The sequence below is a fragment of the Dermacentor variabilis genome, chromosome 2 (assembly GCF_050947875.1).
Source record: "Dermacentor variabilis isolate Ectoservices chromosome 2, ASM5094787v1, whole genome shotgun sequence".
Classification (NCBI taxonomy): Eukaryota; Metazoa; Arthropoda; class Arachnida; order Ixodida; family Ixodidae; genus Dermacentor; species Dermacentor variabilis.
In genome coordinates, this window is record NC_134569.1 from 149346851 (window position 1) to 149371417 (window position 24567).

At 43.1% G+C, this 24567-nt stretch overlaps 2 protein-coding genes across 2 annotated transcripts in view; one reads left to right on the forward strand and one right to left on the reverse strand.

The window, feature by feature from the left end:
* The window catches only part of LOC142572841 (uncharacterized), a 76733-nt gene extending 61250 nt beyond the window's left edge, over positions 1-15483 (forward strand). The window contains exons 14-19 of the mRNA XM_075682233.1: positions 5957-6114; positions 8297-8399; positions 9828-9866; positions 10939-11031; positions 11931-11978; positions 15070-15483. Coding sequence (XP_075538348.1) covers positions 5957-6114; positions 8297-8399; positions 9828-9866; positions 10939-11031; positions 11931-11978; positions 15070-15161 — 533 coding nt within the window. The 3' untranslated portion in view covers positions 15162-15483. The remainder of the gene's footprint in view (positions 1-5956; positions 6115-8296; positions 8400-9827; positions 9867-10938; positions 11032-11930; positions 11979-15069) is intronic.
* A 6818-nt stretch (positions 15484-22301) lies between these two features.
* The window catches only part of LOC142572842 (uncharacterized), a 114005-nt gene continuing 111739 nt past the window's right edge, over positions 22302-24567 (reverse strand). The window contains exon 23 of the mRNA XM_075682237.1: positions 22302-23859. Within this exon, the coding sequence (XP_075538352.1) occupies positions 23818-23859 (42 nt within the window). The 3' untranslated portion in view covers positions 22302-23817. The remainder of the gene's footprint in view (positions 23860-24567) is intronic.

The window sequence follows — 24567 nt, forward strand, 5'->3', positions numbered from 1 at the left end:
CGCCTCATTGAAGTGCGCGCCTCAGTTGAAACGGGCCGCTCGAGTGAACCATGATTATTTTAAGTTTATTTAATTTTGCAATGAAAGGTAAAACTGTAGGCACCAATGGACAAAACTCAGCATAATGAGAGCGTTAAGGGAAATTTGGTTTCCAATATTAGAAACCTGCAAATAACTAAGTTCGCATATTTAGTACCGCTCAAATAATGCCAAAAATGCCTTAAAAAAAGAATATTTATTGTTAATAAAATAATATGCATGACTCTATATACATGGTTATTAGCTCTCAAACAAAGGATATGACACGAAATGGAGCGCAAATCTAATATATAATGGAGGTGTATACCCAGAAACGGTGAACAAGGTGCAGTGCAAATAATAATTTGTCGGGTGGGAAATTCTGTTCAGATGTGAAGATATTTCTGGGCATACAATGTGATGTGAACAATTCCTGTTTTACATATACAAACGCTTTATGTTGGTCTTGCTGATATAAACTTTGCAGTTATGTTGTGCACCTCAACTTGAGGTACTTCATTTTTTCTCGCTTCCCTTGCTTCGATGCGTTATCTCCTGCGACAAGGACGTGCAACCTCATGATGACAAAAAACCGTATCACTTGGTTGGTGATTTCTACGCTATGCTGCGCACAGCCAACCATATCCAGCTTATTTATTGACAGGCAGGAAATAAGGCCCATGATGCTGTCAGCCTTCAACTTGTTAATGCTGAAACCATGCGTGAAGGCATCTTCCATCGCAGGAACCAAGTCTTTTAGTGCCCGAGATAGGTGAAGCAGGCCACCTCTATCCATGTGGTTGGTAAGGCATGACTCTTCCCGAAGCAAGCGCAAGTCTTTTGCTTGAAGCAACAGCTAGAGAACACTCTTCCCACTTTGGTCTCATTAGCATTTTCCTGGTAACATACCCGCTAACGTAGTAGGGTATGCGAGAGTCGCTATTTGATCCCACCATTTCACAATGATCTGGCATCGCATCACAATGCTTTACCATCTCGTGAACTTCATTTAGGTGGCCCACATCCAGGAGATCATCCAGCTTACTCTGCATACCGACCAAATTTTTCTAGTGGCGTGAGTCAAGAAGGTTACTCAGAACTCCTTATGACAAGCAAACAAAAGCGGGGAAGGCGAAGCTAACTTCACCACAGACTTCACGATGCGTGCTTGGAGCCAGAGAGATTGCTCAAACACATCACGCTAGGCATCTCGGAGACGATGAGCGCGCCACCTGTCGCTGTCATGAAAAAATGCCGCACCGCCATACGCGGCGCAGCCCAGCCGATGCTGACACCTCCCCCTCTAGCCAGCATAGCTGCACTAAATACAAATCGAATATTGAATATTTTTCAAATAATTTCCGAATATTGAACAACTGTCTTCACTGTTACTATAAAACAATGTCTACATCTTAGCATTAATAATGTTAGCAAGTTTCTGTCATTACATTGCACATTATAAAACCTTGTTTATTGAAAGCACAGATGTAGCATCAAAACAAATAGAATGATAGCTTGTTTGCATACCCCTGGATATTGCGAAGAGTGTGAATGATCGTGGTTTAGCCGATAAAGTCTGGCTGCCTCAGCGGCACAGCCTTCTTCACGATGTAACTTACATTTTATGATTATATAATATGGCCACGTGGATTAAGTTTATCTTTCTTTCTCTCCAATATTATGTTTGATTGAGACCACTTGACGCTTCTGAAATATTCAAGGACTATTTGAAAAACATTTGTGTTTATGAATAGCGACTATTTGATTTTAAAACCAAATCAAGTAGGACAGTTAGTAAAATGAAGCTTTCTTTGCCTCTTCCTTCAACTGCTGCTGCTGCTGTTGCTGCTGCTGTCTGGCACAGTGCATCGGGGGGTAGTTCAGAGTGCATGCATACGTGACAGGAGCATGGAAAATAAGAAAGGCGACGTGAGAAACTCGTTTGGACCTTTGTGCTGCATCGAATGTGCACAGTGCCCCCTGGAGCTCTCTGGGCATCACCACGTTAGCCTCTTGACAGCTGTAATTATCCGTGACCTCAGGCAAAGGCACTGGAGAAATTGCAGCGCTTACATAGTCTACTAGTGTACAAGTCCAGAGGGAAACTGGATAAAATGGTAGAGATGAGGGGGTAGAGGAGGAAGAGAATGGGTAGAACTGACGCAGTCATGTTACGAACGGAGGTGACGTGAGAAGGCAAGGAAATGCTACTACTATAGACATGACAGCGGTTACATGCAAAACAGGATAAATTTAATTTCAAGGTACGGTATGTTTCTGATATTTCTGAAAAATAAATACCATGCAACTTTGTCAAGCAGACAACTTACACAGGGCGCGCAGAAGCAGAGCCATATTAAAGTGCACTGTAGAGTCTAGGCGACACTACGGAAGCAGTCACTCATGAAATCAACACTTCTGTGCCTGCCGCGGTAGCTTTGCGGCTATGGCATTGCTCGAGTTTGCAGGTTTGATCACGATCATGGCAGCCATATTTCAATGGGGGCAAAATCAAGAATGCATAGGCACTTTGATTCAGGGACATGTTAAAGAACACCACAGTGTCAAAATTATTCTGGAGTCCACCACTACAGCGTGTCTCATAATCAGATTATCGTTTTGGCACGTACAGCCCATCATTCAAAGAAGTTTAATACAAGGGTTGATCCAGAAATAAGGTTCCCATCAATTTTAGAAATAGACAACATTGTTTATTATCATAGAAATTTACATCATTGGAAAGATGAAACTTTCCTCTACATAATCGCCATCTTTTTCTATGCATTTTTGTAGATGGTGCTCCAATTTCTGTATCCCGATGTTGTAGAACTCCGCCACCAACCCATTGAGGAAGCGTTTCACCTCTTCTTTGACTTCATCATTGCTCTGGAAGCATTGGACACTCAAATGTTCCTTTAACTTGAGGAACAAGTGATAATCACTAGGCGTGAGGTCTGGACTGTACGGTGGGTGGGACATGACAGTCCACCCAAAATTTGTCAAAAGTTCCTGGGTTTGATGGGAGACGTGAGGTCGGGCATTGTCGTGAAGCAGCACTACACCGGCTGCCAGTCATCCTCACCGGCGGTTCTGTATAGCTCGCCTGAGTTTTCTTAGTGTTGCACCATAACTGTCCGTGTTGATTGTTGTCCCACAGTCTATGAAACCAATCAGTAGTATCCCCTTACAATCCCAAAAAACACTGGCCATGACTTTGCCAGCAGACGGAGTTTGTTTGAACTTCTTTGCGACGGGTAACTCTGGGTGACGCCACTGTTTGGATTTTATTTTTTTCATTTCGGCAGTGAAATGAAACACCCACATTTCGTCTCCCATAACAATAGAGTCCAACAATCCTTCCTTACTTTCTTGACACTTTTGAAGGAACTGGCGAGCACAGTCAAGGCATTTCTCCTTGTGGTCTGATGTCAATAGCCGCAGTACCCATCGAGTACAACACTTGTGATACCCCAATTTTTCAGTCAAAGCTCTTTCCACTGTACCGTAAGAACTCCCAAGAATCTGAGCAACAAGTTCACGGACGGTGATCCTCCTGTTTTGAAGCACTTCGCGTTGGACACCACCCCCAAAACTGGTGGTCTTCCAATCCGTTCTCCATCGTGGAATTCCTTCCAATGGGCACTAAACTCCCTGCACCACTCTCGGATGTGTTGAACGGGCATACACTTGTCACCATAGACCTCTGTCAACTGACGATGAATATCCATGGGTGGAGTCCCTATACCATCCAAAAAACGAATTACAGAACGAATCTTGCACTTGGCGGGATCAACAATGAGAACCTCCATATCGGATGGCTGCTGAGCCAAGAATTAGCGGCGCAGCGAAGCACGGCTGGGGAGAATAAAGAGTGGGGGAACAGCCGCGTGCAGCAGTGTTGCTGGATTTCGCCTCGCACCTTCCCGTGTGGCTGAATAAGGCTCCTCTTTGGGAACCTTATTTCTGGATTGACCCTCGTATTTCTGCCACGATGCGATGTGCCATGTGAGGCAATGAATATGCTCGATCCTCTCAGAGGTTGTGAAGTATGGCGCACAACACCTCAAGCAAACACTTCCTCCTGTGTGTTCTGTGTACTATGAAGACAAACAGCAGAGGTACATGCAAGGTAACGCTTAACATCAACATCAATTTACCCCTCTTGTTTTAGAGTAAACCTTGAAGAAATTAAACATTCGCTGTGAACGTCACTACTAATTATCGTCAATCAAAGTAAACAGCACGAAAAACTTTGCTTACATTGATTCCCACAGTGTTTGGGATCCGCATAATCTTTTTAGTACTGTTATTCGAAAGAACATTTCATTATTCGAAAGGTACATATCTTGGCGCATAGCCATGATGCTGAAATCTGCTGAAAAGCCAGTACAGTGTTAAGCAAAAGAAAGGGTAGTCATGGAAGACCTAGTAGCCAGAAAGTATAAAAATTAAATCTTCATATGAACACCAAAAATGGATATTTCATCGAATTCCTTAAATCTAAAAGCTGTAAATAACTATCCCTAACCAGATGGAAAAACTAGAGAGAACAGAGCAATAACAGACCAGTGGTGACCTTAGCAAAATACACATATTTAAGCCTCCCATCTTGCCATCATTGACACGATCCCGTAACCATAAAAAACAAGTCTTGGCTAACTTTATGACAAGGACCCAGGTAAACATTTATGTTCCATAGATGTTCATAGAACATGACGTTTTAGACATTGCACACCATCCTATAGATATCTAGATTTATCCAAACATTACATATACATACCATGGTAAATCTAAGTTTCATTCAGATCACGTTGCTATAATGTTGTAAGGATATCACAGCTCGACACGTGTGATCTCTGATAGATGTTCACTTTAGGCATGCAGAGGTCTATAGAACATTTACTGGATACTATATTCCAGTCCACGCTAGTGAGCCATACTTGCAGGTGCCACAGCAGATGTACTGTCAAGGACAAATTCAAAAGAGTGTTCACAGTAGATGTTCACTGGCAGAACACCCACACAGCAGGATGACACATACATCATGTACACACATTAGTGCACATGCCCGTGATGAGAAAGCGCAGCTAACTCATTCTCCTGAACCTCCCGTCTGGCACACTGAGCATAAAAGTTAACGAAAGTTTTAAAAGTAAACTGTGTCAGAAAATGGGCAGAGTAAAGGTACACATGAGATACAGACATGACTTTCCAACTACAATTTGAAAAAAAGGAAGAAACATAATTCTGTCGTAGGGAAACTGGAAAAAAAAGGCCTATGTAGTGGGGCAATTATTCATGTGTGGTCTCAAAAAAGTCTTTTTGTCATATTGTTACAAGATACATTAAACGATATGTGGTTGGCAGCACAATACACCATAGCCAGGGGCTACCACGTTTCGGAACAAAAATTATCTGAAAATTTTCGACAAGCCTTGACTGCATAACCTCAGTCTATGATTCCACTTTTTACTTCTGCAAAATTTAGCTAGCACATTCAATGTGAATGGCATTTCATGTGCTATAAAGCTTGGGGAATTGAACATTTTCAGAGGTCATGTCGAATAAAAATTTAACTACAAAACATTAATTAAACCCCCCAACCAATACACCACCTTAAGTAAACCTTCAAGAAAATTTAAAATGCAGCCACTCAGCATGACATAGCACATACATCTCTATGACGTCAGTGTGTAATATCCATAGAAAGTCAAATTCTAAAGTAGAATGAACCTCACTAAGACATCAGCTACTTGATATTTGCAAATTAAATGTTAGTAGGACGTCCTTTAGATGTTATGTCGAGACGTGGATGAATGGATCATACCTGGATGTTGATAAGATAACGGTGGTTCACTGGGGAATGATGAAAATGACAATACAGGCTTTGTAGCTCTATAAACATCACAAAAGCTTTGTCCTCTGTCTGGACTAACAGTGCCAGCCGGTCTGCGACACAAACACTGCCAGCCTCAGGGGTCTCGGTGGCAGTCCTCTGCACAGACCAAGTTCCAAGGTGCTGTGACCCCTGGAGCAGTACAGTACTGGTCCTACAGTACTGCCACGTTCTCGGCAAGCAAAAACCTTCAAATCAAGGTGCGACTGTTTGTGCTTCTCTCACCTCATAGCATTAACTCAAACATTAGTCATGTTGGCCAAGTCCATTACGCTTAGCATTACTCCCATTACCTTAGCATTACTTAGCATTACCTCCCACACCTCACTTACAGTGTTCTCATGCTGATGTTTACTCAAGGTGCGTGTAGGAAAGTTTGCTACAAGGTGCGCCATATATTATGCACTCCATTAATGATAACGATGACATTAATGTTAACCCTTGAAACTCCAAGCTTGACCTGTACTTGCGTTGCCGCTTTGTCCTAATATGCCAAGAGTGAATCATACTCAACGATGGCACACTTTTAGCTTTGCAATGCAGTAACGAGTTGTGTGTGCCAGCACAATTTCAGTGATAACTGCTGGCTTTTGAAACTCTAGTAGTTTACATTTGCTTAGATGTCATGAGTGTAGATAATAATATTATTGCAGACTTCCATTCTGGACATCTTGCTCAAAGTTTCTATGAATGCAAGAAATAAAACACAAATAATTCATTTTTTTATGAGCATTATGTGCCAAAAAAGAAAGGCCTTAATGACATTTTGAGAAAATTTTTACTTATAATGCATAAGTGCTGTGTCAGAAAGTCCTGTTATATAACTTCTTTTTAATTATTATTTCAGTGAGTATATACATTGGCACCTTAAAGTGACGGGCCCTGCACCACCCTTCGGGCTTGGTGAAATAACATAATCCACGGGTAACATACGCAGTGTGAACATCTCAGCCAAGTTTTGCTGCTGTACATGGTGCATGGAGCTCGCAACCAGAGTGCAAAGTCACCTTTCTCTTAAGTGCTCTCTTTTCAACAGAAGCCTGCTGCTCATTCTCTTCTGGATGCTTTATTTCATAATAAGGCGAATTCCCATATGTGGCTGCTATTGGTAGCTGCGGTCCACTCGTAGCATAGATACTGCGGCTGCCGTGGAGTGCCATACAAAGTCCACTGGCTAAGTGCACTGCAGCTCGCTGAGGACAACTGTATTCGGCTTAAGTTTAGCATGTCATAGGCACCAAAATCGGAAGTCGTGACATCTATGTTAACATCCAAACTGACATTTGAACTGTGCGCCACAGTGACATTTAGAAGGTGGAGCCTTGTGGGCATGCCCACTCCACCATAGCCTTCGCAGTGCAAGGCATTGAAGAAGGAATGGATGCACAGCAGAGACTGTGCTTGATTGCCAATAACTGCCCTTCTGCTGAATGAAGTGAAGTACTGTTTGCGGCGAGGTATTTCTGAAATTGCCTAGCTTCACTTCAAATGCCTTTCTCCACATCGATAAAAAGTGGTTCAGGGCCTCATTAAGCAGCTTTTGCTGTTCCAAGTAGTTTAATAAAACCTGTCTTGGCGCTGTACATAATGGTGATCTGTGATGGATGTTTCAGCTTTTTCAGTCCTCTGCCTGCCTCAATTTTTATGATGTTCATCATGAGCATGCCATGTTGTTCACAAAGCTCATAAAAAGAAGTTCATGTAACTAATTTTCAGCTACCAATGGCACAATCATGCATTTGTATGCGAGCATTGCACCATCTCCTTCTCAAGCTCTCTTTATATTTCTGAACAACAAATCAGCACAAAAAAGAAGGAGAGTTCTAGGTGCTTACATTTGAAAGTGATGATTGTTTTGTAAGTGATAGTTTTTTTCGGGTATACAAATTACAAGCACCATTTTGAACAGGGCACTTAAAACAACACATTATGTAGCCCATGTGAGCAGTTTTCCATGCAAATGACAGTGCTAAGGCCATGTTCAAGGTTTACAGGACACACAACTACTATAGACAAGCAATGATACATACACATTACTTTTTGTTGTTTTTGGCATGAGTGTGCTTGTGTGCTAGATAATAAATATCCATCACCGACTGCTTTTAGGAAATTACTATGACTGAAAAACAAGATTTACTAGCCTATTATTTGTATTCATAGTGGTGTTCTGCAGGCTTTAATGGAAATATTAAGTAAAGCCAGCACACAGCCAAACAGTAAACACAGTCTAATATATATTCGTTGTACTATACCTTTTTCTAAGATTTAACCAATCCACAATTATCGGGATAGAAGAGCATATAGTCTAAACAGACAAGGAATGCATAAATGCCAATGCTAAGAACCCAGCAGTTCCATGCCAAACAATATCCATTATTTCAGTTCACTACTAATGACCGGGGCAACCTCAAGGTCTGCGACGTCACTGGTCGTGTTATTGGCGACAGCCTCGCAGGTTTGAGATGCTACGAAACCAACGCACAGTGTAAGTAAGCCCTCCCACTGTTTCAAGTTGGAAGGTTTTCAAGCAAATAGATTCCCTTGCTTCCAAACATTTGTTTATCCTCAAAGGTCACAGCACAATGATGTGCATGCATTAAAACAGTTTCTTGAAAAATATGAAATTGCAGAAAATTATACCTTATTAGACTTTTCAAGTTAGTTGAAAGCATTTCACTATATTCAGTTTCGTATATAGCAGGCAATGCTAAAAAGGCTAGAGAGACTTTTCTTATTGCTTTCATTCACAACCCCAAAAAAGTGTGTCACGTACGTGAGAATGATATAGGTATGTGTATCATGTAATTCTACATATCGTTAGGTCTCATTCTTTCAATATGACATGCTTGCTACATCGAAGGTGTCGCAGACCTGAACCTATTCCTACCAGTCAAATGAAATGGCATGTTTCTGTGACCAGTGGGTTTGCGACCAAAACATAGCATGTCACGTACTTGAGGCACAAAGCTGAACATGAAATACTGGATTGGATGTGATCTTATATTCACAGGTTATATTTGCAAAATACGAAGTACTTAGGTATTCTGTAGAAAGCATTGCAGGTCAAAACTAATCGCACTGTGGAACACACAGAGTGAGACTTATGTGACCACACTAATTGCATAGCTTCCATGGCATTGTCTACTAAGTATGAAATAGAATAATTTAGTAGAGTTCCAATGTTGTACGTGTTATGTGCGTGCATTCTTTTATGCATAATATTTTCAGAAAGCTATAATACTTGTTCATCCATCTGACAATACAAGGCGTAAGCTAAAGTCAAGCAAAGTATAATATAACACAGATGCAGATTGCTGGCATTCAAGCCACTCATGCAAAGCAAAATTACATCAGATAGAGCTGCATATATTTTCTAGTGCGCTTGTTATAAAGAAAAAAACTGCGATAGGGAATGTGTAAATCAATTCATTACAAAAGCAAATGAGTTTCATTTATTCATTGAAATTATTCATTGTAGCAGTTAGCACCATACATATAAAAAATTAAAATGCAGTTAAAATTAAAATTAACTCATTCCACTTCATTATATTGATCATTTCACATAGTAACAACATTCATTGTAGATTTGTTAAGCTATGCAGTGTTGCAGGATCACATGTTTCTGAAATCGAATCTGGTGACAGACTCCTGCATGTCCAAATGTATACACCGATGGTGCTTTATGACCTTACAATAGCAGTAATACAATACAATAATGTGGCCCAAATTCTAAAAAGTTCCTTCACACAATATTTGCCACCTTATGAGTGAACTGGAAGCAATTCATCATTGCTGTATGTAATACAATATACTCGGTGACTTACTTATCGAAGTCGAGAAAAAAAATGTGTGCCCATTCGGTTTCATTTGGTTTCCTAATGCACTCGATTTCTTCTTGTTTTTCTCTACCCAGTTAAGACATTGTCGTTCAACTACACAAGGCCATGCAAAAGTAAGTGTATGCTCAGCACACATTTTTATGTCAGTGATTAATGTGGCAGTACCGACTCTTTCTCTATTAGTAGTACTATCATCAATTCTGGCCTTTACAGTATAGAGTACACAATTACAAGCTGTTACGTGTTTTTCATGATGAGTTGAGACAAATCAGTAATGTGGCAATGATATTGTGACAGATCCGTCAAATCTTCTCACAGCTATAACAATAATTTTATGCATCTCAAAGTTACCCACAGTTGAACAAGTAAATCAAACCAAGCTTGTGACAGCTTGAAGAACTGGCCAGATAATTATAGATGCAATATGCATATTTATGTCGAAAGTGGCATTCTCTCCAGCTTTCATGACAGAAATGTATGAAAACATTTTTGATACCGGTCAGTACCATGCCCACAGTGCTTATTTGCCTACTGTGATGGCCACACATTTAGGGTTTTGTTGTATATTACACTGTCCGATCGATTTCATGCTATGGTTTTGCAAGTACACAGCAATGAATACTTTCTATTCCATAGCATGAAATTGGTCAGATTGATTTGCCAGGGTTCACACATTCCTATCGAGAAGGCTCTAGGGAGAAAGGTAACCCACAAGGATGCAACAGCTTGTCTTTATAATGGGAGCACATCATATCCAATACGATTCTCTACAGAACTGCGAACAAATGCAGATGTCAACCATGAATAGTGCTCCTTTTCCTCCTAATAGCGATGATGTCAGTACTGGTTCTTGCATCTTTTAGTGTCACCTGTGGTCAACAGAAGGCAACAGACTCTGCCAAAAATGAAACACACGTAGACAAGCTTGCTTCAGTAGGAACGAGCAATCAAATCAGCTAGATGCAGAGAGCTGCCTACAAAAATTATTTGTATATTTATTCAACAGCCAACATTTCAAGGCAACAAGCATCAGCGATGGCTTAGAATGTTGGCTGCTGAAAGCAATTGCAAGCTTCTAGGTAGTGCAAAACTGTGCATAGATAAGGTATGTTTTTACCACACTGCAGTGCAAAAGCCTACATACGCTGCACCTAAGCATTTCTTTGCCCCCATATCACATTGCAGAAGGACCTCTGAGCTGCTCTCCATTGACGTACGCTGTGATCGGAAAGGATGAGAATGTTCCACAGATCAACTTTGATGCATCCACCTGCGAAGGTATGCAAAGAAACTTCGAAATGTGGTGAATCTGCGCAGTGGGCAGTGTTTGATATTTTCTGCCTCACTCCTGGTGTAGTTTATGAGTATTAAAAGACCACAGAATTGTATCCGTGAGTCCCTAGTTTTACTGGAAATGTGAAAGCATGGAAGGACTATGTGGCTTTGCTATCCTGTGCAAGTTGAGCAAAGCTGGTGAGCAAACAAAACAAATGTGTAAATAAACAAAAAAAGGATAACAAATATATTCGATGCATCGTTGCCAATAGTAAAGTCATTGTCATGCATCGTGGTCCCTCTGTAAGCACCAGCAATGGTGTAAGTCATATTGCACTGTCAAGTGAAGTCTACTCTGGCTAACCAGTTCATTGATTGACTATTGAAGAAATTGCCTACTGCCTTATCTTTTTTCACTAATGTAATACAGCATTGTCATGGCCATTCAGAAGAAAGGTTTTGTGCTCCAGAGGATTATGAAAAACGCACCACGGTGGCGTAGTGGCCTTGCAATTGCACTGCTCAGCCCAAGAATGCAGGATCCAATCCTCAGTGCGGCGGCCGCATTTCGATGGAGGTGAAATACAAAAATGCCTGCTACTGTGTGTTGGGTGGATGTTGAAGAGCCTCAGGTGGTCAAAATTAATCCGGAGCCCTCCACTACGGCGTGCCTCATAATCATATGGTGGTCTAGGCACATAAAACCAAATAATTTAATTTTTACGATTATGGAAACATGATCACTAATGAGAGGCCCAGCCAGTGGCTGTACCTTTGTACACTAACACAGAGAGCTATCTTCTGTCTACAATGCATCATTGCTCATATAAGTTTTCAGAGCTTCCCTGGTACTATGATCCATAGATCCATGATGAACATGATTTTTCCCATTCCTTGTGCAGGTTTTTGCAGGAACCCCCAGCAAATCAAATTTGAAGTTGAACACGAAGGTGAGTTTGTCACTAGGACCATTGTGGTTTCTGGATGGCGAGGGTGGAAACAGAGACACAGCTTGGTTGCCTTCTTGCTCTCTTCAATGCACACTCGCATAGTGTGTGTTTGCCCATGTCTCACTCCCGACTGGTGACAGAAAGGTCTTCGTGCCTGCCTTGCAACCTTGCAGCACCTGAAGGCCATAAAAAAATAGTCAATTAATACTCCGAGTTGCTCAAGATTAGAGTAAACAACACTGAGTTTGTCCGCATTCACATGCCATACATCTGCATTATTTAAGACCTGAAATAAGTTAACTGGAATATCCTGCATATGGTCCAAATCACGGATTTAACACTGGTAAACTTTCCTTTATGGATGAAATAAGCGTAAGAAATAAGATATTTATTAAAGGCTTTCTTCCATAGCCAAACCTATGATCTCGTATGAATTCCCGCATTTTATCTGTTGTGCCTAAGTGTTACATAACAAAAGTAAGACAGTAGAAAGGGAAAACTAAGGCAAACAAGTGCGTGCCTATTTTCTTCTCTTGCAAGTCTTTCCATGCATCCCATATCTTGTTCCTTCTTGTCTTTTGGCAAACCCACCACACCAAAAGGTTATATGTTTGGGCCAGTTCATAAATAATTAATATGGTTAAACTAGCGTGGAACACGTGGGAAGGAAAGAAAGACATGGACAACGCAAGCACTAACTTACATCTTTACCTTGTTCTTTGTTATTTTTTTGTCTCATGTTAAGCTCGTGTTTTATCAGCATCTACCGCTAAAATTTTAGTGATTGTGGTTGTTTTTTGTGTATGCCCAACGGTATGCTGGGGGGGAGGGAGCGGAATAGCTTGCTTTTGATTTCAGTTGTGAGTTAACTTTATGTTGTCCATGCCTTTCTTTCTGTCCCATGTGTTTTGAACTAGTTCAACTTTTTCAGTCAACCGTGCCAAGTCAGCACCTTGCCACAAAACCGTGCTGCTCTGCAATGAAGTAATCATTGGTTTTGACTGAAACTCACTACTAGTGTGACAAAATGCAGGCTGAAAAAAAAAGAAAGCATGAGTCTACATGTTGTTCTGCATGCCCTTTATCGCTCTAGTAACACATTTCATTCAGCATGTACAACAGCCTAGCTTCAACTTTACCTCTTCTAAATTCGGCACTGCATTGATCAGCGCCTAAAGCCACTGCACAATTATGTTGCCTGTGGCAGGGAAGATAGGCATCAGCATTGTGCAAATGAAATATGGGTAACTTCCCATCGCAAAGGCGATTACTAGTTTGCTTTTTTTCGTCTCCTTTAAAAGGGGGATGTGGGGCTAAAATCACAATTCAGAAATACATATTTTCTAATTTTGTGTTTTGGATTTCTAAGCATTTAAAGAAACTCGTTGCCAAATTGGTTTATTATCAGCACGATAGAAGAGAAGAAAGTCAGCTTTTTTACCCGGCAATCGCATGCATTTTGGCCATGTTTTTAAATCCTTGAATAGATTTTTCTCAGTTTGCACTTTTTGATCAGTTGATATAGATTTCTGGATCCCTGTAACAACAACAACAACAACAACAACAACAACAAAGCTTCATTTTGAAGTGATGCGAAAAAGAAGGCATAAAATTGCAAGCAGCTGGTTCTATCCTGTAATATGGGGTGAACACACTTATATAAAACATTTTACATACTTTATTAATTTTTTAAGTGTAAGTTTTTCTAAAGTGGCACACTCATTTCTTCAAATACACATACGCAGCTTATTTTGTATTTGTGATAGGGCAATCAAATTTACTACATGTTTAAACAAGAAGAGAAAAGATTGTGCCTAATTTCGTTAAGTTGGCAAGTCATTTAAAAGGTTGACCTTTCATAACACCAATGTGTCACATGACTAGCTCCAGTGAGACTACACTTCATGTGTACAAGCAGAAGCTATAGAATTAAACTTGCACATTACAATACTGGGTACAAAACCTGTATTGCATCTTGCAGAACTTGATGCATTAAATAGACTTGGTTAAGACATACAAGAACAAGTGAATGCTTCATTGGTGCATTATGTGCTACACATTTCCATACTTCCTTAAAAAAGTATTTGAAAGAAATCCCCAGAGGATTGACAAAAAAGCTGCACATGACAGTGTGCATACCAGACTAGCCTATTACATGTTACATGTTTACATTCATGTCGTGGCCAATTTATTTGAGAGAGACAATAGTCAGGCAACATTTTACGCTGTTTGTAAAATGTTCTAGAGTTTTTTCAGACACTGCACATTCTCTGGATAGTGTATACATACCTGGTAGTTGCATAAGTACATCAGCTATTTGTTGTTCCACTCAGTTTATAGACGAAATGGAACCAGTACTTTAAATGCAGCAATTTTCATTGGTTGAAGCTGAAATTGTCCTTAGAAATTCTCTGGTAGAGACCAGCTGTGTCCAAACTAGAAGAAAAGAGTTTCTAGGAAGTCCTACAGGAGATGTAAAGTGCAAGGTAAACAGATACTAGATTTTAACAAGCCAGCTAAAGACTATAAAAAAATAACATTCATAATTCCACGGAGAGCGCTCTGGCCTTTGTCCTGCTGTCTAGTCATCCTCCTTTGAGCCACTTTTTTTTTTCAAGATGAAGTTGCATCAACAAAGCCACAAAGTCGATTGCTTTACTTTTGAAGTTAGTGCTCTGTGCTTGAGGAGAAAGTGCTACAGGCAAAAGCTTGACAATGTAGTTATTTGCCACAGCCGCACTTAAGCCAGAGAAACCACTGACCATAGTTTTAAACACTGCAATTCCCTCGAGTCCAAAATAGTAGAAGAAGCAGGCACAGAAATCTCAGAAGATATGGTAATTTAAAAGTAGCCACAGAAAGGCTGTTAGGCACAACATATATAACAGCAAGCTGGAGGATTAGTAGAGAAAGGTGATAACAGATTTTGTCAGAGGCATACGAAAACATAGGTCACATGAACATCCCCTCAAAGCAAGACAACACCTTTATCCATACAACCATCTGTCCACCTACCTATGTGACAATGTGGAGTATGGAGGACTGTGGATGTTATTTCCATACTGGTCTTATACCATGGTCTCGTTTGCAGGAATGTACTGTGCTGGAGTTCTGTCGGCAATTTTCTCGCCATACGTGCTGCTTCTCACGGCCCTAACGTTGCTGCGACACTGGGCAAGTTAGCAACTTCCATTCAAGCCTTGTGCACTCTTGTCGAGAGCACAAAGATGTGGCCAGGAGTGCACCATCGCCATCATCGAACTGCCTGCCCTGTCCGAGCAGCGAAGTGTCGTCATCCTCTATGCTTTCACGTGTGTGGCCTGCACACGCCTCGTACAGCTACAACATGAAGGCATAGAGAATACAATCAAGGTTGTTTTTAGGCAGAGCACCATCATTGAAGACAATTGCTCACTCTTTACCTTCGCACGTCACACTATTAAATGCGCATTCCATCTGCACTGACAATGAATGTTAAATAAAAAAGATTTATGAGAGAAGTGCTGCATTGGGCATGATCTACTTGTGACAGAAAGGAACATCCTACTGACTTTGAGCACAAAGGCGCAATTCATGAAGCTTTCTATTTGTAAAAGCTTCATTGCTGGCTGGCCAGCTTCAGTAATAAATATGTAATAATAGATTCGCTATCACAATAGGCCAACACCTCTTTTTTTGAACCACTCCCATGTGTGTACAAACTGCTTTCTAATACATGGAGCCGAGTGTATCTGTACGTTTCTGTCCGTTAAATATTTTTTCTGCTGAATGGCATGACAAGCCTCATGTAAAGGTGCTTATTAGTCCCCAGCATTTGGGCCCACCGTCAGAGCAGGGCACGGACTCCCAGCACGAGCGGCGTTGCCCAAGCAAAAGTGCTAGAGAAATTGACCTACTAGAAAGTGTTGGAGAGGATGGACCACTATAGCGTTCCTCTTCTTTACTACAATTACCCCCGGGAACAAAATGGGGGCCGTTCGGTGACCTAACAGCTCTTCACTATGAGTGGCTCATAGTACGGTTTGCGGCACTCAACGTTGCCTATGTCTCGTCCATGACGGCGCATGTCCAAAGACTGTTCTATGGGTTTGCTCATGTAGTTGATGGGGAATGCATGTTCAATGATATGGTAGGGCCCTTCATACTTGGGCAGTAGTTGTGAAGAGAGACCAGGTACAGCAGAAGGAGCCGAGAGCCACACAAGCACTCCAGAAAAGAAGGTGGACGCAAAAGTGGCGGCCCTGAGAGTGAGTTCTGGTGCTCTTAGTCGTTGGAGGCAAAGGCCTCTGTGAGATCGCAACACTCATCAGCATGTCCTGCCGTGGCAGAAACGGGCGCACATTCAGATGTATCCGGCCAGTATGGTAGAATCGTGTCGATGGAGTGCGACGGGTGCTGACCGTACAGTAAGAAAAAGGGCGAAAAGCTGGTGTTGCTCTGAGTAGCGGCATTGTATGTGTAGGTTACGGAAAGCAGAATGATGTCCCAATTTGTATGGTTGGAGGCAACGTACACGACACATGGCAAGCATGTCGCTAAGCGTACGGTTGGAGCATTCTTTAAAACCATTGGTTTGAGGATGGTACACAGTAGTTGTACGATGAACAGCGTGGCACCTTTTAAGAATGGCTTCAACTGCTTCGGACAGGAAGACTCCTCTGTGATCACTGAGCAGTTCCTGAGATGGCCCATAATGCAGGATGAATTGACGAAGCAGGAAGGAGGCAACATTGGGTGCTGTAGCTGCCAGGAGGGTGGCAGTTTCAGCATATCTGGTGAGGTGGTCAACTGCCACAATGACCCAGCAGTTTCCAGCCGATGTCAGGATGTCAGGAGAAGGGGCCCATACAAATCGATGCCAACATGCCTAGACGGTGGAGTAGGGCAATCTAAAGGTTGCAAAATAGCTGGTGATAAGAGGGGTGAAGACCTCTGGTGCTGACAATTGAGGGCAGAGCGAACAAACTTCTGGATGTAGCTTTACATCCCTTGCCAGTAGTACCGCTGTCAAAGGCACTGGTACATTTTCAAAACTTGTGGGGGTTCCACCCTGCGTGCGGCTAGGGCTGAAGGCGAGCTCCGGATCTAGCCCCACGCAGTCGCTTCATGGTACTCCCAACCCGTAGCGCGGGAATCGCGGCTACGCCGGGTTCGGACGAATAAGGCAACCAGCGGTGTCAACGGTAACAACATTTATTGCTATTAGCAATAGCGAACACTCGCAGAGGGACGTCCTCTCAGTAATAGTAGTAAATAGGCTTGCCTCGTTGTCTGGGTGGGTCAAACACGAGGTCACTGACGGGAGGCGGCAGGTGCTGTTGTGCAGGCGGTCCAAGGTGTCGGCGTCCCAAGAGAGCGCGTCTCCCCCGGTGGCGCGCTTTTATGCCTTTTTACCTTTTTGCGAGGGGAAGTCCTCCTTGCCCGCCGGACACGTTTCCCTTTCCCGTGAGCCACGTGGGGGGAGAGGGGTACGCGCGTCACAAGAGCGACGGAGAAAGGGGGGGCGCGTAGTGCCTCTCTCCCTTGTCTACGCCGGCCCGACCCGTCGGCCACATGCGAACGGGACGACGCGGGTACGCGGGAGGAAATGGAGGCGGGTGCTCCCCACAAACTCCAGAGTGTGCACACTGTGGATCAGCGTGGAAAGCTGCGCTTATGTTGAAATGCTGACTGTGAGGTACTACCAACAACCATTGATGCCCATTGGGGTTATAATTGCGTCGGTGAAGTAGGTTGTCACGAATGGCCAAATGGTGAGCTTGACGACGAAATGTGCGAGAGGTTGGTTGTGCTGATGAACCAGAAAGCAAGTCTAAAAGGGATGCAATCCAATGGTCCTTACGCTGCTCAGAAGCGGTGGTAAGGTAGATTGGAAAATGGCAAACTGGGATAATGAGCAGCACGCATTGTCGTCAGGTAAGGAACGGCGCGAGAGGGCATCGGCGTCAAAACGCTGGCATCCACTGCAGTACAGCACGTGGTTGTCGTAGTGCTGCAGGCGAAGTGCCCATCGGGCATGACTGCCTGAGGGATCTTTCAAGGACGACAGCCAACATAGTGCATGGTGGTCTGTGTCTATATCAAATGAATGGCCATACAAATAACACCGGAACTTAGTAAGAGCCCAGATGACAGCCAAGCATTCTTTTTCTGTCACATTGTAATTTGTCTCAGATTTCGTAAGTGTACGACTTGCATGAGCCACAACATATTCAGGAAACGCTTGTTTGCGCTGGGCAAGAACAGCGCTGAGGCTTACACTGCTGGCATCTGCGTCCACCTCGATAGGGGAATGTCGGCTCGTAATGGCGAAAAATTGGTGGAGATGTTAGCAAACGACGAAGCTTTGCGAAGGCCTTGTTGCACTCGGACAACCACAAAGTGAGGGGCCCCTTGCTTCGCTTCCAAGCAGCTTTGTCGGGGGTGAAATCATGGTGGCGAAATTGCGAATGAAGCATCTGAAGTACGAGCACAGACTTATGAAACTACACAATTCTTTGATGGACGTTGGCTTAGGGAATTTGGCGATGGCCCGAAGTTTGACTGGATCGGGGAGAATTCCATTCTTGGATTCGACGTAACATAGTATTGTCAGCTGCCGAGCTGCAAATTGGCAGTTCCTTAGGTTTAGTTGCAGGCTACCATTTGTTAAACACATCAGAACATGCCGGAGCCATAGAAGGTGTGTGGTGAAGTCAGGAGCAAAAACCACAACATTGTCAAGATAGCACAAGCACGTCGACCTGTGTCCATAATGAGCTCAAAAGTTGCGGGTGCATTACAAAGTCCAAAAGGCATTACGTCTAATTTATATAAGCCGTTGGCTGTGACAAAAACTGTCTTCGGCCGATCGGCATATGCCATGGGTACTTGCCAATACTCTTACGTGCAAATCTAGAAATGAAAAGAATCTTGCCTTGTATATTGTCAATCACGTTTCTATGCCGAGGAGGGGGTAGATGTCCTTGCAAGTGATCTTGTTGAGGCACCGGTAGTTCACAAAGAACCGCACAGAACCATCTTTCTTCGTAAAAAGGACGACAGAGGATGCCCATGGACTGCCCATGATCACAGAGTATGGGTGCAAACAAAAATGGTGCCATAGCCCTGTGTGATGTCCACTGTCGCAAAAGGTAGCAGCAGACCTTTCTGAGAGAGAAAGCAGTCCGATGGAGACAGTAGCGCATCAGTGTCTGAGATTCCACTGCAGTACATGGGCACAACCGTTCGTGTGTTTGGAGAAACGTGGGAGTCGGCTTGGACAGATAGTTTCCTTGAAAGTGAAGAATTGTTGGTGAGCGGCAAATCTAACAGTGGAGAGGTTTCTATTTTGGCCCATGCGCAATTAATAATGGCACTGTGGAGCGAGAGAAAATCCCAGCCGAGGTTAACATCATGAGAGCATGAGGAAAGGATGCCGAACTCTGTGGCATATAGAACGTAGTCAATGACAACACGAGTAGTGCAAGCTGCTAAGGGGTGAACGTGCTGAGCACTGGCTGTGCGGAGGGACAGCCGAGAAAGGGGCGTCGTGAATTTTTGAAGCAAGCGGCAAAACTTAGTGTCCGTAACTCATACGATGGCTCCTGTGTCCACGAGTGCAGACGCGCGAACACTGTCAACAAACACTTCGATTACGTTCCAGGGACTGCGTTGCCGACTTTCACGCTTTGATGGTGTCGCAGCCCTTGCCCCTCGGACTGTGACAAGTAGTTTTCCTCGGCCCAAGTTACGGGGCGATATTTGCACCAGTGAGAGAGAGCGACAGCGAGGAGACAGCGAACGGCATGTAGTTGGCGTTGGGTGCAATGTCAGCGACATAGCTGACAGGGGGTCATAACATGAACGATTGGGCTGGCTCGTGATGGATGGTACGGTGCTAGGTGGCTGCACAGGATTACAAAAATGTGCAACATGAGCGGTGCAGCCGCACACAAAACGTATGGTCCAGTTGTCAAGAGTACGCCACCAGTTTGCTGGGGTAGGTCCCATCCATGTTACAGGATGCATAGTACGAGGCGGCTGCTGATATGAGTGCATAGTGGGCTGCAGTCAGGGCCTAGCCACGACATCGGCATAATGGAGAGGCATACTTGGAGAGAGTAGTTGGGTCCTCGCAACGACTTCAGCGTAGCCGAGAGGTGCGGCCACTGGGACCTGTTGGGGTGTTGCAATGACTTCAGCGTAGCTTAGTGGTGCAGCCAAAGGAAAATTGGTCTAAGACCTTGGGTGAATTCAAGCTCAATTGTGCGACGGAACGGAGGCATTCGAAGCAGGTTGTTGCATATACGGCAGCTGAACTAAGGACATCAAGAAGAGCTGGCTTGCAACTTCCTCCCAAATGAACGCTTTCATTTTTGCAAGCAGCGCTGACTGGTCGGAGATTATAGCCGAACTAGCAATGTGTCAGTCGCGTGATGAAGGGCATTTCCACCCAGAACGTCCACTACTTGTAAAGGTGTTTATTAGTCACCAGCGTTTGTGTCGACCATCAGAACAAGGCACGCACTGTCAGCATGAGCGGCGTCCCCCGAGAAAAAGTGCTAGAGAAGAGGACCCAACTATAGAGTTCCACTTCTTTACTATATACCGAATGCTGAAGCAGCACTTCCATGCAAATGGCGACATGTATGCAGATGATCCTGTCTATGACTTGGACCATAAGCAGTGCATTGCGATGCGTATTTGGAAAATGCACAGCACACATTAGTAGTAGGGCTGGGGGATTTCAGTAGTAAACCTATCGTAGTTGAATACGGCTTTATTTGGGATTAATAAAGTTCCTAACGTTCAGTTCAAGACAAACTTGACAAATGAGGTAAGCGTGTCTTTTTAAAATTCAGTCTGCATGCACTTGTCTGGGGGTACGTTTCTGAGTTTAAAGAACCCGTGTGCTATGGCACTCGCACTACCACATATAATTTGCGGTAGCATGATCAGGGGATGAAAACCGCAAGCATGAAGTACTAGCAAAACACATGCACAAATAGGTACGTCTGGTTCTGTTTGTAGGAATCTGCTGCGCAACTGTGGGTTTCCGAATATGCCATCATGCAGTTCCAACTCTACCACTCCTAAGCCAATAAACCATTTAGTTGAGCACTGCTGCAACCGCTCCACCTCACAAACTCTTTCCAGTGCAATGAAAGCTATGGGTTCCGTTGGGCAAGAAAAAAGAATCAGAACAAGGACTCCTCGACTGTTTGTGTACAACCGCCTGCCCTCCACGTGATGCCAACAGAATGGAAGCTTGACCAACGGGTTAGTGGCACACAATGTGCGAGCCTCCCTCCCGTCTCTGGAACACATAGCAGGCTCATGTTGCTGATAAGCCAACATGAGCCCTAGCCTTTGCTGCACTATATCACGTAGGTATAGGCACAACTGTGCACAGCATCGCTGGTCGTGTAAGCGGCAGCGCCACCAGGAGGTTGCAGTGGAGAGCTGGAAAGGTGGTTGCGTGAAGCCATGCGGCTACCGATCATTTCAAGTACCTCAGCAAAGACTGCTCCTTGCTGCAAAATAACGAAATAGAAAATATAATGACAAAGTTTTCAGGAGGGCAGATGACAATCCAGGATTAACCTTGATGCTCGTCTAGTCTATACTTCTCTGTGTACAATTGTCCCCCTTCTAATAGATGTGTTTCACCTACTAGCCGAACAAGAAGTACTCCAATAAACTCTACCACTGCACTGCAGACATTCCGATGGCAGTAAGCTAATTTGGATGCTTCAAGGCAAGGGCAGGAAGGAGACATTTGTACTAAGGCCAAGTTTAAAACTTTTGTTCCTTGCAATGAGTGAAAATTGACACCAGGGGAGTGAAACACGACCTGTTTCAAATTCATTATGCAAGAAACGTAAGGAGGTATCACCAACCTCTTTCTTGAGCACACATCTTTTTTGCCATTTCACTTAGCACCGCAACACCTACCACCTGATTCTTGGCCAATGTCCAAGAGCTGGTCGCACCATAACAATGACGAACAACTAAACAATGTCACTGTCTAAACACTGCACTACAGTTACACAGGCATCACACCAGCGAAATAGAAATATGATCACTGCAACAATGTTCGCCACAGGTCAACAGTGCCAATCACTTTATTGCAATCTTCAGGAAAGTTTAATCTACCTAGCAATATGCAGCTAATTTGAAGCTATGTAAAACCACACCACTTATGGCTAAAGGAATGTGGCTGGTAAGTAGTCTTCACGGTGCGATCCTCAAATGTCCATCGGAGCCTTTAGAAAAATTGTTTGCTATCGAATATTCCGATCTCACAGAGTATGTTTAGTAAAATGAGGCAGCACACACAAGCAACATTGCCACGTCTTTATTATTTTTTTTCTCAAGCATGAGATATCAGTAGACTCGATTCTCCAGTGCCAGAAAAAAAAAACAGTATAGGCCCTGTGCCCCTCCATCGCATCATCCATACCTGCGATGAGTATTTCTAAAAAGACACCTTGGCTAAGATGGGTGCCCGACTCAGCTGCATCTGACGTTCACAGAGTTTAATGTTTAAAAAAAAAAAACGAAAGAAAATGTGCCCAGGTAGAATCACAATTTCATGTACAAATCAAGGGCTTAAAAATATCCTTTTTCTTACAATATATATATATATATACACTATACACTAATGAGGGTGATGGGGAAGGACACAAACTTAACAATTACATTATATAGTACATTGTATGTACACACATCTGTCAGTATTTACACATGGGACCACAATCTGTACATGCTATGGCTTAGTAATTAATTACAGTTAATTACAAGATCTCTCAAATAAGCTTTCATGTTGTGCAGATATCATTACTCCATTCTTTTCGCACACCAACAAAGCGGGAAGCAGAACAGCACAATGATCCAGCACAAAGCAAATTAACTTGCACTCCGGAGCTAAAACTGCAAATCACGTTTTGCTTCAATTCTGCGTGTTGTTAAAATAGTGCAAGAATTAAAAACTGTCACGAAACGCAAGCCAAAGTTACATTTCTTTTCTCTCTCTTTCCACCTTTCGTGATCAACAAAACATTTCTCCACCATTTACGCCCATGTGACCAACGGACTGTTGCGACTACTGCAGCCAGCCTTGCAAAGTGCACTGCATGGGATCTTGAAAATGCATTTAAAAATATTTCGCTTCCAAAAAATCTCACAAATAAAAATGTGAAAAGAACAAGCACGTGAAGCTCTGAGCACCAGGTGTATATATATATATATAGTATACATATAGTATATGCCACAGCAATTCGATCCGTCCAAGCGCTGCTTTGCAACTGTTTACTTTTGGCAATAAGCAGAGGTGTCAACAACATAATAAAATAATAATAATTTAAAAAAAACGGTCAACAAATGACAGTTAAAAAAAAAGAAAAGTACAACATACTACAGAGCAAATTAGCCATGTACATACTATATAAGCTGGGAATAAAAACAAACTGTAGACTTGTATTATACAACACATGACACCAGATCAAAGCTTCAGGATGAAGGCCATCTGTTTGGCTCCGAGGGGCAAGAAAAGATAAAAATGGAGACGGGGAGGTGCGTTCACGACGACACTGATGACGATGTCCAAAAAAACATATGTACAGATGATTGTTGTGGCAACTCCCTCCACATGGGTCCCATATGTACAGCACATGCATGTAAGTAGAAGGCAGGGAAGCGCTCTCGGTCTGGTGTGTGCTACGTAGATGAGCAACTGACGGCCTTGTCCGCACCCTGCCAAGTATACGGGGCTGCTGCTCTGTCACCGTTGAACACACTTCAGTGCACGGGAAAGTGGCCACAAGAATTGTCCGCGCTAAGCACTGCCAAGTCACTTTCAGCTCAGCTTCGATCTCTTTGGCGAAGACAGCAAGTGGCTCTGCAAAAAACATAAAGCCTTCCTGAACAACTTGTGCAACCTGCTATGTCTACAGAGCTATGTCTGGGCTTTAGCACGATGCACGTGCCAGGATGGCTGGCACATAGCAGCCGAAATCAACGGCACTGAAACAGGACGACAATCAAAAGGACAAGACAAGGTGCTAACAACCATGTCGTTCATTGTCTCAAAAAGTGCTCCTAAATTGTGGTTCATAACATACATTAATGACTTACTCCTTCGCATATTCTTCCAGACTCTCATGTTTGCTGATGATCGCATAATTTGTCGAACTATCAATAACACATGCCACCAAGAAGCCCTTCAGGATGACCTTACCCATGTGCAGGAATGTTGTAAACGTGGATAACGACACTAAACCCGCGCAAGTGTAAATCCCATTTCTTTCACCTGTAGTCGTAATGGCCTCCCCTTATCTCACAAAGTAGCTAATGACCACATAGAAAAAAGCGATTTATTCAAACACTTTGCAATCACATTATCTTATACCTAACTTCGCACACACGTTTCTACCATAATGAAATGCTCGGAGATTTCATCACACTCTTCACTACATAAGACTTACAAAGCACTAATCAGACCAAAGCTAGAGTATGCATCCGCCACATGGAACCCACATCACCTATATCTCAGAAACTCCCTCGAATCTATTTAGAACCGCGCGCTTAGGTTCCTTCATTCCTCTTA